Below are 12834 nucleotides of genomic sequence, written 5' to 3' on the forward strand. Positions count from 1 at the left end.
ATTAATCTTTGTCATTAATTTCACATCTGTGATACTCAATCTTTTGGACATGAACTGGTTTTGAAATATCATATTTTCATATACATATCTCTAATAATTACCAACAGCTTTGTACAAAACACAAACGCGTACCGCAAAGTAAAGAATTTAGAAAATGTTTAACGCAAACATTTCTAAAAATTTTGATAGTTATTAAAATCGGCTGAAAACTATCAAGGGTTTGTCATGATTGTATTTATACCTGTATACCTAGTGAAAGCATTGGTCAGCTACTAGTATTTTTTGGAACAAAATGAATTTATTGTCCTCTAAAATATTTCAGACTTTTGAATGCTTACTGATTACAGACAATTCATTTCTTACCTTTTTAATTGATTTTCAAGGTATGTGATCAATTGTGTTGTTTCAGCTAATTGTTGTAAGCATTCCTTTTTCTTTTCTTCCAACTTTAACCTAGAGAGACAAAAATACTCAAACTTAAGATAATATATTTGAAGATGTGACATCAGATGAATACAACTGTAGTATGATTGGATGGATGCTGAGACCAATCTAGTCAGTGCTGACAATTTTGTATGGGTACAGTGAGTAACACTCTGACTATTACACTAACATAATTTACTATAATGTAATATAGTCTCTTTCATTTAGCTTATGATTATAAAAAAGTCTGAGATGTACAACTCTTGTCTTTGTCTGTCTGTCTCACATATACTGACAGATAGACACACACACACATGCACACCTACATACACATATGCACACACACACACACACACACATACATACATACATACGACACATGCGTAGACTGTCACACACAAAGTATTTCAGTTTTGCTGTAACTCTGAAAATCAAAACCAAGTCTTTGCATCAAAAACACAACTTGGGTAGCCTCACAATATCTCACCTATTTGAGGTGAGTTAGGGATGCTTATCATGAAGAATATCTAGGTACCTATAACATGTCACAACATACCTATCTCCAATCAGTCTGTGTGATTGTTCTTTTGCCTCTATGATTTCCCTCGCCAGTCTTTGTTTCTCAGCTTCTAGTTGTTTCATTTCCTCCTCAGTTCTTTTCCTAGGGTTTACTTTCCTCAGTTCTTTCAGTAGCTGTTCTTTCTCTTGAATCAATAAAATCCTGTCTTTATCAGCTTCATGCTGACCAGGAAGTTCCTTGTTCTCAATTTCAGCAAGCTGGATTTGAAGGAGGCACCGTCTATACCACAAATAATTTAATCAAAATTTTCATTAGTATTTGTATAACAGGACTCTTAAATTTGATAGTTGAAAAATAATTTAGTAATTACATATAAATGTCAAAAATTGAAGATATATTAAAAAAGAATTTGTCTTTACACAGCCAAGAAAAATAAGAGTTACATTAACTTGTTATGAGTCTATGATGAATGGGGACAAAATCTTTATGTCACAATTATTTTCAATTGTCAATTTTCTGTCAAGAATAACTGTTACATAGTATGATATACAATAATATATGCATCACACAGAAATGCTAGAAATTGAAGTTATATATAAGTAATATATCTATAACACAAAAAAGGTTAGAAATTGAATAATTAATATAACATTTTTCTTTTTAAAACTGAGTAAAGTAAGAGTTACACGATGGGCCTTGTTGCTATGAGTGAAAACAACTGGTGACAATTCCATTATGTCACAAATATTTTCCAGTTATATGAATTAAAACGGAAGAATATATATTATAGCTGTGCATATACAAAACTATTAGAATTGGAGAAAACAAGTAGTGATTTTGAAATGTTTACACCCATATTTCGTGCATGATAGACTAACGATGCAATCACAAGTCACTGTGATGTAGAAAGACAACAACTAAAGTTCACATTTTGTGGGTTTGTATTGATAGTGTACAATGGGCTTACCTCCTCCTTGCTTCCTCATACTGTAATTTCAATTTAGCCTTTTCTGCCAGTCTAGCACCTGATGATGGGAAATCTCCAGTCAGATCAGTCTGAGATGAGGTGCTTGTCTTCTCCTTGGCAAGTGATGAGAGTGAAGTGGTTGATATTGAGATGTCTGGTGCAGAGATACTTGTACCAAAACCACTTTTAAGCCTTCCTATTGTCTGTGATATCAACAAACGATGTCATTTGTGAATCAAAGTAATCAATGGTATGTGTGTGTCCCAGTGTGTGTGTGTGTGTGTGTGTGTGTGTGTGTGTGTGTGTGTGTGTGTGTATGTTTGTGTGTGTGACAGTGTGTGTATGTATGTGTGTGTGTGTCTGTCTGTCTGTCTGTCTGTCTCTGCATGTACATGTGTATGTATGTATGTGTATGTATGCATGTACAGACATACGTATGTACATACACGCGTACGTATGTATGCACATTGTATGGATGCATGCATACACTTCAGAGTCAATATAATACACTGAACATTGTAAACTGAGGAAAATGCTATAACATATATTGTATATGGTTACATATATCTTATGTCCTCTGTAACTTGACCATCCATTAATTTGATGTTTTGGAGTATTTACATACCTTCATAAGATCAGCCTTTTCTTTCTCTCCTGAGTTAATAAACTTCTGTATTGAACGGATTTCTGCTAGGATGGCTTGGGCATCACATAGTTTATACCCTGCCTGCATGGTGGACATCTTTTCATCAACACTGTAAGGTTAGACAAGCAGTGATAGAATTAAAGTCATTGAATGTATACTCAGTCAAAGTATGTTGGATTAGACTTCTCCCTGGGTTTTGTGGCTAGGAGGAGAGTGTACATATATCTCTTCTCCCAGATCAAAGGAAGGGGGTAGATTGGAAGAGGGAGGGGGGGGGGGATGATCTAAATTGGTGTGAAATGAATGTAATTTTCCTTATAGCAAGTAGGCGCTCAGAAACTAGGAGTATGAACACAAGATGTCAATGTATGTATGTATAGATTGTGTAGAGTCTATTTATAAATTTGCTGATATTGCACATAATGTTATACAACAGACTATACACCGTAACAATAGTCTAGGAATTTGATTTGCCTCTCTATTCCAACATTGTACTTTACTAGCTCTGTGTGTACACTCCACAGACAAACACTTTACACAACATCTACATCCCATTGTCACTAAAATTTCACAAATTGCAGATAAATTCCCCAAAGAATTTCTACTTTCTTTACCGAGAATTCCAAGCAAATTCTTGACTATGGTCCATAGTTGTGATATAGGAATGTTCCTGACAATATTTGCGTTTGCTGTCCTCATGAGGGACAACATGTTGAAAGTGTGTGGTATGAAGGTATGTCAATTTAGAAAATTGTAAGAAGCCTGTAAGTGTTCTATTGATTAGTTTAATCAATACAAGAAGTAGACACTTGTGGCAAAATTTACCCAGTTTTTGAAAATGCTTGAATTCCTTGAATATCTTTGTGAACACCAATTCTACCTACTTTCAGAAAGGTGAAAACACACTTCACATTGTTTACAAGCAGAGGATGTGATTTGCGAACTAAAAACAAGCCGACCCAACTCTCTTACACCAGGTTTCTAGCTGTGCATAATCTTTCATCTTTTAGAAATACCATATATGATAAAAATCTTAACTATCAAAACTCTTTCACTTGCATGATGACACCGAGAAAGAGTGAAACAATGTACAGAAATAGCATGTCATGTCATGTCTGTGTGTGTGTGTGTGTGAGCATGTGTGTGTGTGTGTGTGTGTGTGTGTGTGTGTGTGTGTGTGTGTGTGTGTGTGTGTGCGTGTGTGTGTGCATGTGTGTGTGTGTATATACATATAGCTTTGTAAGCATCACTGGCCCTGCAGCAGGGACTGAAACAACTACACATGTATGTCAACTAGAGTGGGTAATTAGGACACAGACATGCTGACTACAATAAATAAGTAGGTAAACATGAACATGGAGTAAAGTATGCTATTCTTTCAATTTCTAAGTAAATGTTATTCTTTCCTCAAAGACCAGTCTTTTTTCCTGCCACTAAAACTAACTCAGGGTATCCACAGAAAAGATCTTTATCATCTCGAAACAAAAAGAATGATGTTGTCCTAAATTTTTGATCTCTGGTAATACAATACAGATTCTCCATGTGTGGTATGCTAAACTGTATTTGTAGGGTCAATGACATATCAGACCTCAAGAATTCTTCCCCTCACAAGAAACTCGCATCTTGGACTTGTTTTGATGGTATAATTTGTACACTGAGATTGGAACACACTCTTTTTTCGTTGATCTGTGACATTTTTCGCTACTAATGCTGAATGCTATGGAATTGTGATATGCATCACTACTTGGTAGAACTACATTCAGAAATTCCTCAAGTATTGCCATATGAGATGACAACTGACTGTGACAAGACAAGTAACCATGGTCTTGCCATGAGGTGTGACGTGTGAAAGTATTGCCATATGAGATGTGACAAGTGACAACATTATTGTTATATGAGATGTGACAAGTGACAACATTATTGTTATATGAGATGTGACAAATGATCACAAAGTGTTGCCATATAGTATGTGACAAGTGACCACACAGCCTTGTTATATGAGATGTGACATGTAACCATGCAGCCTTGCCACATGAGATGTGAAGAGTGATCACACAGCTTTGCCATATGGGGTACGAGAGGTGACCATACAGGCCTATCATGAAGTGTGACAAAGAGACAAGAAATGCTATTAAAACGATATGAGTAGTGTCAAGATGGGAATGCTTGACACCATATCATAATGACATCTTGTGCTTTCTACAAAACTTATCTCGGACTGAAAGTTACAGGAATATATGCATAGCTATTTTCAATAGAACTTGGTTGTGCAAGTCAGTACATCTTTGATGTAATCAGGTGATAAAGGCATTGCAGAGACCGGATAATATGTGTATCCAAACTTGTGTGAAAGATGCAGTGATATTAAGACTTACTGTTGTAGAGTTGCTACACCTCTCTCCTTGTAATGCACTTCAGTTTTCACCTGTTCCAATTCATTCTTCAGTTTGGCCACCCTGTGTTTGGCTGCAGTCACTTCTTGTTTGAGTAGTTCAGGGTCATATTTAGTGGTACTTCCTGATGACCCAGATGAACACACTGTACAAAAAAACACAAATATTTTCACAATTGTAAATTTGTAAATCATAGCTAAACTTTGAATATGTGTGCTTCAAATGATCAAGATGTGTGTTGTGCACCTCTTTAGTTATTTGAAATGGCAAAATCTAATCATTTACCTGTACAGCCAGTATACACTCAAAATCTAAATAATATTTTAGACCTAACCAAGCACTCAAAATCTAATGATCAGGGATGTAGCTAGCCGGCAATATGTGAAAAGTAGGCAGTAATATCTATGAAAGAGACACATGGATATGTCCAACAATGGAATCATACTGGTTAAAATAAACAATTTTTACACACGCACACACATGCACGCACGCACGTGCACACACACACACACACACACACACACACACACACACACACACACACACACACACACACACACACACACACACACACACACACACAAATAGCTGGCAATGAATAATCACTTGTTTTACAGACTACCAGCCCTTCCTTATCCACATCCCTGCATGATATGCCTATATCACATCCTCTACGAAATGCTGTAAGACTCACAAATACACATACTGCAATAGAGGCAGGTCCACTTGCATGTTTTGATTTGACTTCCTATAACTATGATATATTATTAGCCTCATAAATTGCCATGATTTGTCCATAGACATAAGTATTTGCAATAAATGGTCTGCAATTATTTAACAAAATTAATCGTATGTTCTAGATTTGGAATGTTGATGAGTGTTAGTGCTAGATGCTGCACAATACACTATTGTCTGGGTGTCTATGAAATTGATTAGTCTAGTTACTATACATACATGTGTACTTGTTCTCTAGGATCTCTTTCTCTAATGTATAGTCAAACGGACAAATTCTATTTGAAAATCTAGACTGCTAGGGAAGGGATGATCAGAGCATGTCAGTAGTATAGTAATCCATCACACACTGACAGGCAGTTGTAATCAGTTACTTCATTTACAAACTCAACCTTCAGAGTGTAAGTGACATGAGGATGTGAAATTTCAATAGCAGGGCTCGAAATTAACAGTAGTCCCATGCCCACAGACTACCAATCCTTGACATGGAGCTACCATAGTTTGAAGTTGGTAGCCTACTCAGGCTACCTCTGATTATGTGATGAAGATGGAAGATTTGTGAAAGTATTTTAATAACACACATATTTCCAATGGAGGAAATCTGTTTTCAGTTCAGGAATATGGGACAACGGAGGAAATTTATTTTCAGTTCAGGAATATGGGACTACAGATCACAATACTTGGGCTACCAATTCCTGAAATTGGTAACCCACTTGGACTACCAAAGAAAAAAGTTAATTTCAAGCCCTTAGCATTAACTATCACTAATGGTTGTAAAAATGGCATTCTGTGCTAGAGAAATCCATTTGACTATACAGTAGAAATGATTGTAATGTATACAGGACTAGTCTGTAGATTGTATGTCGGTGATCTTGACAGGAAAACAGATCAAACTTAGGGTTGAGGCAGTGAAATGTTTGCATCCATACATCCCACTTTATCTTTGGGCTATAGAGTTATCACTGCATAATTAGCAGTATAATCTGACATAGAATGTTAGGTATGTGCTGCAGAAAAAAAATCCAGACAAGAATTGATATGGAAAAAATATTAATCTACAATTGTCTGATTTTGTTGGCCAATTAAAAACCAACGAGCATGGTGGTCTGAAAATTAGCTGGTTAAAGTCTGTGTGCAACCCTATCTTACTTCAAAGCATTTTTTTCACTTGGTTGTGCAGTCAGAGTGTGCCTATGAATTTAGCTTGGCAAATGTAGTGAGTGACAGAGTTCAAATACTTACAACTGGTCCGTGACTGCCAGCCATTTAGAGCACTGTTTAGATGCTGGAACTGCAAACAGAAAACACACCAGGGAAAATTGTATAGGTCAGTCGTGAGTAAGGAAAGGCTAAGAATGTGACAAATTGGGCATCCTTAAGTCAAATACTGTTGATTTAAAACTTTCAGCTTTCTTGTTGTACATTTATTGAAGCCACAAAATAGCTCAGGATGAACAAACCACTAATAATAGGACCATTTCACCAAACACAATCTCCTTAAGATGACTCCAGTCTGGTGGCAGGTGTGTTGGTTTTTTTGGTTGTCTGTGAAATGAATTCTGATCAGGTATGTCTGTATACATGCTGATATTACAGATTCAGGTATTTTAGCATTTATATAGGGATAGCAGTGAAATTTGCCTTCTCTCCAGAACTGGTTTCAATATTTTGAAATTAATAAATGGCTAAAGTGAAGAGAATAGTACAACTGAAAGTGTGGCAACTCAATTGGACTGGTATATGTTTGCAAAGATTTGTTTTCTTTTGGTAAAAATTAAAAAAAAAGCAAATGTAAAATTTTCACTGACATAACTGACATCTTGTTTAATACACCAGTGATACCAAAAATACATAAACGAAAATTTCAGAATAATTTTTTAATTTTTTTGGACTGAAATTTTCATGTAAAAGTACATGTACATTACTCTGTTTATGCATGTAGTGTATATTACATTATCAATTTCTGAAATGGTTGTACGATACTTACCTCATCTTGTGCTAGTGCTAAACGTTGCTGCTTAACAGCATAGATTTCCTGCTTGGCATGAAGATCGTCCTGTGCGGTTACAAGATATTCTTTCAGCATTTTCTCTTGAGCTTGCCTCCATTGTTGCCTAGGATCATCAATTTGGTTTCTCTCTGTAAAGGAAAACAGTCACAGAAAGAAAATGTCAGTTGTTGACACATAGCTGATGAACAATTACCACACTACAAGCAGTATACACTATAAAAAATATATGTATGCCAACATTTTTAAAGATAATTTAACTTGAGCTAGGATATTATCTGATAAATTTTGTACTAGCAAGTTTGCAGATATATTTTCTACAAATATCATGTCTTCCCTTACATGAAGAAGTCTTCTGGAAAATATACATAAAATCATATTTATATGATTAAGATATGGTGTGTGTAAGTTGAAGACAAAATGTCATGGAAACTCACACTGTATGAGTAACACTAGGATAATTTAATGTCCTTCTTGATTAAGTGTTTTGGGACATAAATAGTACAGGCAATTGTCATGATATTAAATTTTGTATGTATAGTCATGATCCTGCAATTCGGTAGCTTGAAGCTATTCACAACAGCTGTCACAAATAGTGGGATTCAAATGATCACGTTTCAAACCATTACACTAGTATATTAATGATAGCAGGTAATATTAATGATGGCTCACCACCAATTACTGGCAGACATAATGAACACAATCCTAAGGAAGGTAGAAATTCAGGATTGCCAGGATGAAAATATGATGATAGACAACCAATAACAATCATTGCAATAGTACAGTTAGTGTTGTATTGTATGTATATATCATACACATTGGGTATACAGTACTCAACATGAAGGGATGGATATATACATTGGGTATACAGTACTCAACATGAAGGGATGGATATAAACTATAACTAGTCTGATTAGGATTAAAATTCAGGTGTAAACAACAGTTTGAACTAATGAATGATTCTTTCTAACCGTTATGGTTCCACTGACAGATAGCAATAACGCCAGAACCTAGGATTGAATAATTCGGGAGATATTTTGTTTAAAAAAATGCTTATATGAACAGTTTGAAATAACTCAATATTAACTCTATAAGTTCTTGTGTAAATACAAGGAAACATGGTAGTAGCTCAGAGAGTGTTGTATATACATCATATGAGCATCATACATGCATTGTACAGGTCATATACTACATACAAGTCACTAGAACAATAATATCAAGAACTACATTCCATGTGTAAATGACATCACACATCAAGTAAAGTGAGTTTTAAGCCAAAAATAAAGTCACTTTAACATACTGCTTATTATGACAATCGGTAAAACTGACGGAAGAACTTTTTGCCACAACTATCAGTAACACTATGTGGGTGATTACATTTGTAAATATGTAAATCAAAAGTTACCTCTAGGAATTATTTATGAAGTGTCTCATCGTCTTGTACAAGAATTGTGGGGTTTCAGTCACTTTTAACTGATAAAAATATTTCCTAAATACATGTACATAATATGAAATTTACAAATTTTTTAAAAGAACACTTGGCTAAGAAACTTTTAAATAACTGAGACTGATGAATATATAGGAACATGGATCAGTAAACAGTTCTAAAATGACTAAAGCCACAGACAAAGTAAGAAACTGTGCTAAAAAGAAGGTGTACCTAAGCTTCATCATTGACACTAAATTAAAACCACAATTTTGTAAACGTGATTGTCCATCATGTTGCCATGATAATGGTCTTTTACCTTTCTGAATCATTAAATTTTGTACATTTTTTGGGACTAAAAAAAACCTATAATAGAATATGTAGAAGTACGCACAGTTTATCTTAAACTGTGACAAGGTACATTTCTAATCCAAATAAATAAACTAGATTGTTAGGTAATTTATGACACTTTACTGCCTAAGGTAAGGGTGGACCAGTGACAGCCCTACTGGGAGTACGCTTGTGACGTCACAACATATGCAATATTCTATTATCTTCACATTTCATGATTTTACACAAACAAACATCATTGTGTCTAATCGTGGGAATACTACATGCAAGACAAGTACAACTATTTTGCAAAATATGCAAGTCATGGAATATATATAGTAAATTCTTTGCTTCAAGTGAGAGTGGAAATAAAATAGTCTTACACAAAGTTATGATTACACTGATTTACTGTATACACATCTAATCAGGCATAACATTAATAATCATTAATTTTCAAAATACTGACATTCGGTCAAAACGTGGGAATTAAAACTGAGTTTACAAGTCACATTACAAAGTATGCCCATAAATAAATTGAACATAGTATTACTGTAGATGCTAGTCAACTTGCCTCAGGTGAGGGTGGACCAAAGAAAGTTTAGCCCCTATCCAGGTATTCACATCACCTGCGGAAAATCACTTCACTTTTACTTTTCAAGATTTAGTGATTCAAATACTGCCATCTGTCCAGAATCAAGGGTGAAATCCATTGCCCCCATCCAATGGACAATGGTAAAACTATGAGAAGGAATTGAATAGAGTGATATCTGATTTCAGTTGGTCTGTTTGCTGAACAGCAGAATGGACATGGTCAACATTCTGACATGCTATGGTATGCATATATGAATATTCATGATCAAGTCATCTTTGTATGCCTGTCTAGGTAAATCAGACATCTGCACATGTACACGCATCTGCCAGTTTTGCAACACACTAGCCTGGGGTGCTAGGTATATATATGGGTGCCATTTTTAAATACAACACTGTCGTAAAACCAAAGGCTTCTTTATGCTACTGTCTGACGCAGTGTAGTGTCAGTAGATATATATGCTCTGGCTCAGACTTTGCCAAAATGAAATACAAAGACTCGGACTCAGATGAAACCTGCAGTGTTGCTGTGCGGTGCAATATGGAGCCAGTAATGCTATATCTGATAATTTAAGAGTATTTCAAACAAAATGTAAATCCATCTGATTGTTACAATCTCGGTGCAGAATATGAATATTACTTTTTCCAATAAATCTGACGATATTAGTTCAATATAAAGTTTTCAATCTTCACGGTAACTCAGACAACTGAAAAAAATGTTGTGTAAATTGTGATGAATAGGAACGGAGTCTCTTTAAATCCCCCTAGACTAACCCATTTTAACAAACCACTCTCCTACCCTATAATTAGAGTGAACTATGGAGCAAACAGTGATTTTGCTGGGGTTAAGTGAGTTTTACTGACCACGTAATGTTTCTCCGACTCAAACCCATGGGAAAGTGCCTGAGGTAAAAGCTCAGACAAACCAAGTGTGACTCTTACTTTATGTCACTTTGTCACCAGGTGACACACAATATTTACTATTGCGTCAATAGTCTGCTTTCAAGCCATCACTTGTAAGTTCAAGTACTTGTACATCCACCAAGTATGAATAAATACGTAGTGGGGTTGTTGTGTTTGGTTTCGGAAGGATACTTCAGTGGCATGTGCTGTGGGTCCCACCCAACTGCTGCACTTAGGTACAAAGTGGCCTTTAATGATATGGTTGTTTTGAAATGTCACATCAGGCTGTGTGTTACTGTACTTGTTCTGAGATACTATCCCTCCCCTGCATTGAACTATACACATGTGCATGTACAATTGCTCACATGTACATGTGTACAGCTACAAAGAGTCATTGAAATACATTGCTTTTTCTGAACAATTTTTTATCTAGCTGAATGACTTGACTATCTGACTTAACACACGTCAAAGCCAGACACTGAGACAGTAAAGTTTCTTGGCTAGTTTTGATCAAACCAATGAGGTTCTTCACAAGCGATCTGTAGCAGTTTGCTTGTTCCTTTTTTCATCTCAGCACATCCTATACCATATTTTCAATCCATGTATCATTGAAACGATAACACTGTGAGTGGTTTACCATGCAAGCTACATACATGTATACGACTGCAGTCAGTTCTTTGTGGTGTCACGCATAGGTGATACAATATTTATGACTAAAGCAAAAGTTTGACAGTTGGTAAAGAGACAAACTTTCTACTAACACGCCCAGTAACAGTTCACTGGTTTTCCCAATATCGAAGATGATAAATTAGAGATTTTAAAGATGGCAGCTTACGTAAAGAACAGAGGTCTGACTGTAAGCTTTCAAAGGATGAAATGTTAGTTACGGGTGAGGGTATCAAGCTAATTACAGTTTACACTGTTTTCGCCTATTTTCAGAACATCCTGTTTTATAACAACACACATTTTCACAATTTATGACTATCACTTGTACAGTTTATTGGTCAGTAATTCATTATGTTGGCCGCTGAGACTGATTTCACCCTGCTGGACTATCTAATCTCTCAAACAAATTTCATTCTGCTAGATTGAATCTGTCTACTATCTGATAGCTTGTTCATGCTATTGTATCTGTGATTCAACTGCACTCATTCCATCCACAGCAGCAGTTCACATGTCCAGCAAAATAGACAAAATTCACACTTTTGAACTATCTAATCTCCGAGACTGATTTCACCCCGCTTGACTGTATTCTGGCACTGTTCCAAAATAGACATTGGGCAATATGAGTGGAAATACTCTTTTACAATGTAATTATGGTATAGTTATTGTTATAATTATTATCATTATGACTGCATTGTGTTGTATTGTTATAATTATTATCATTATGACTGCATTGTGTTGTATTGTTATAATTATTATCATTATGACTGCATTGTGTTGTATTGTTATAATTATTATCATTATGACTGCATTGTGTTGTATTGTTATAATTATTATCATTATGACTGCATTGTGTTGTATTGTTATAATTATTATCATTATGACTGCATTGTGTTGTATTGTTATAATTATTATCATTATGACTGCATTGTGTTGTATTGTTTTGTTTATAATCTCTGTACATGTACTAATAAATATAGTATATTTTTAGCTCAAAGTTATATAAAGTGCAGGTTGCCTATGCACTACTTTGACAGAACCCCATGACATGCGAGTGCAAGTGTGGCGTACTCTGGATATTTGCATGAGTATTTGCAGTGTTCTCTGCGGGGGTACTTTCATGAGTATAATGAGTGAAAGTGCAGCAGAAAACACTTCATGACCAATCATGATGTCATTCTATGTAAATGGAGTGCCTACTAATCTATTCAGATTATCATTGGTTAATTATACAA

At 35.3% G+C, this 12834-nt stretch overlaps 1 protein-coding gene across 1 annotated transcript in view; it reads right to left on the minus strand.

The window, feature by feature from the left end:
• The window catches only part of LOC144438681 (protein KIBRA-like), a 76867-nt gene that overhangs the window by 16568 nt on the left and 47465 nt on the right, over positions 1-12834 (minus strand). The window contains exons 4-10 of the mRNA XM_078127824.1: positions 7669-7820; positions 6924-6972; positions 4932-5094; positions 2536-2665; positions 1911-2113; positions 980-1222; positions 364-453 (exon numbers count right to left, since the gene is read on the minus strand). Coding sequence (XP_077983950.1) covers positions 364-453; positions 980-1222; positions 1911-2113; positions 2536-2665; positions 4932-5094; positions 6924-6972; positions 7669-7820 — 1030 coding nt within the window. The remainder of the gene's footprint in view (positions 1-363; positions 454-979; positions 1223-1910; positions 2114-2535; positions 2666-4931; positions 5095-6923; positions 6973-7668; positions 7821-12834) is intronic.

The sequence above is a fragment of the Glandiceps talaboti genome, chromosome 8 (assembly GCF_964340395.1).
Source record: "Glandiceps talaboti chromosome 8, keGlaTala1.1, whole genome shotgun sequence".
Lineage (NCBI taxonomy): Eukaryota > Metazoa > Hemichordata > Enteropneusta > Spengelidae > Glandiceps > Glandiceps talaboti.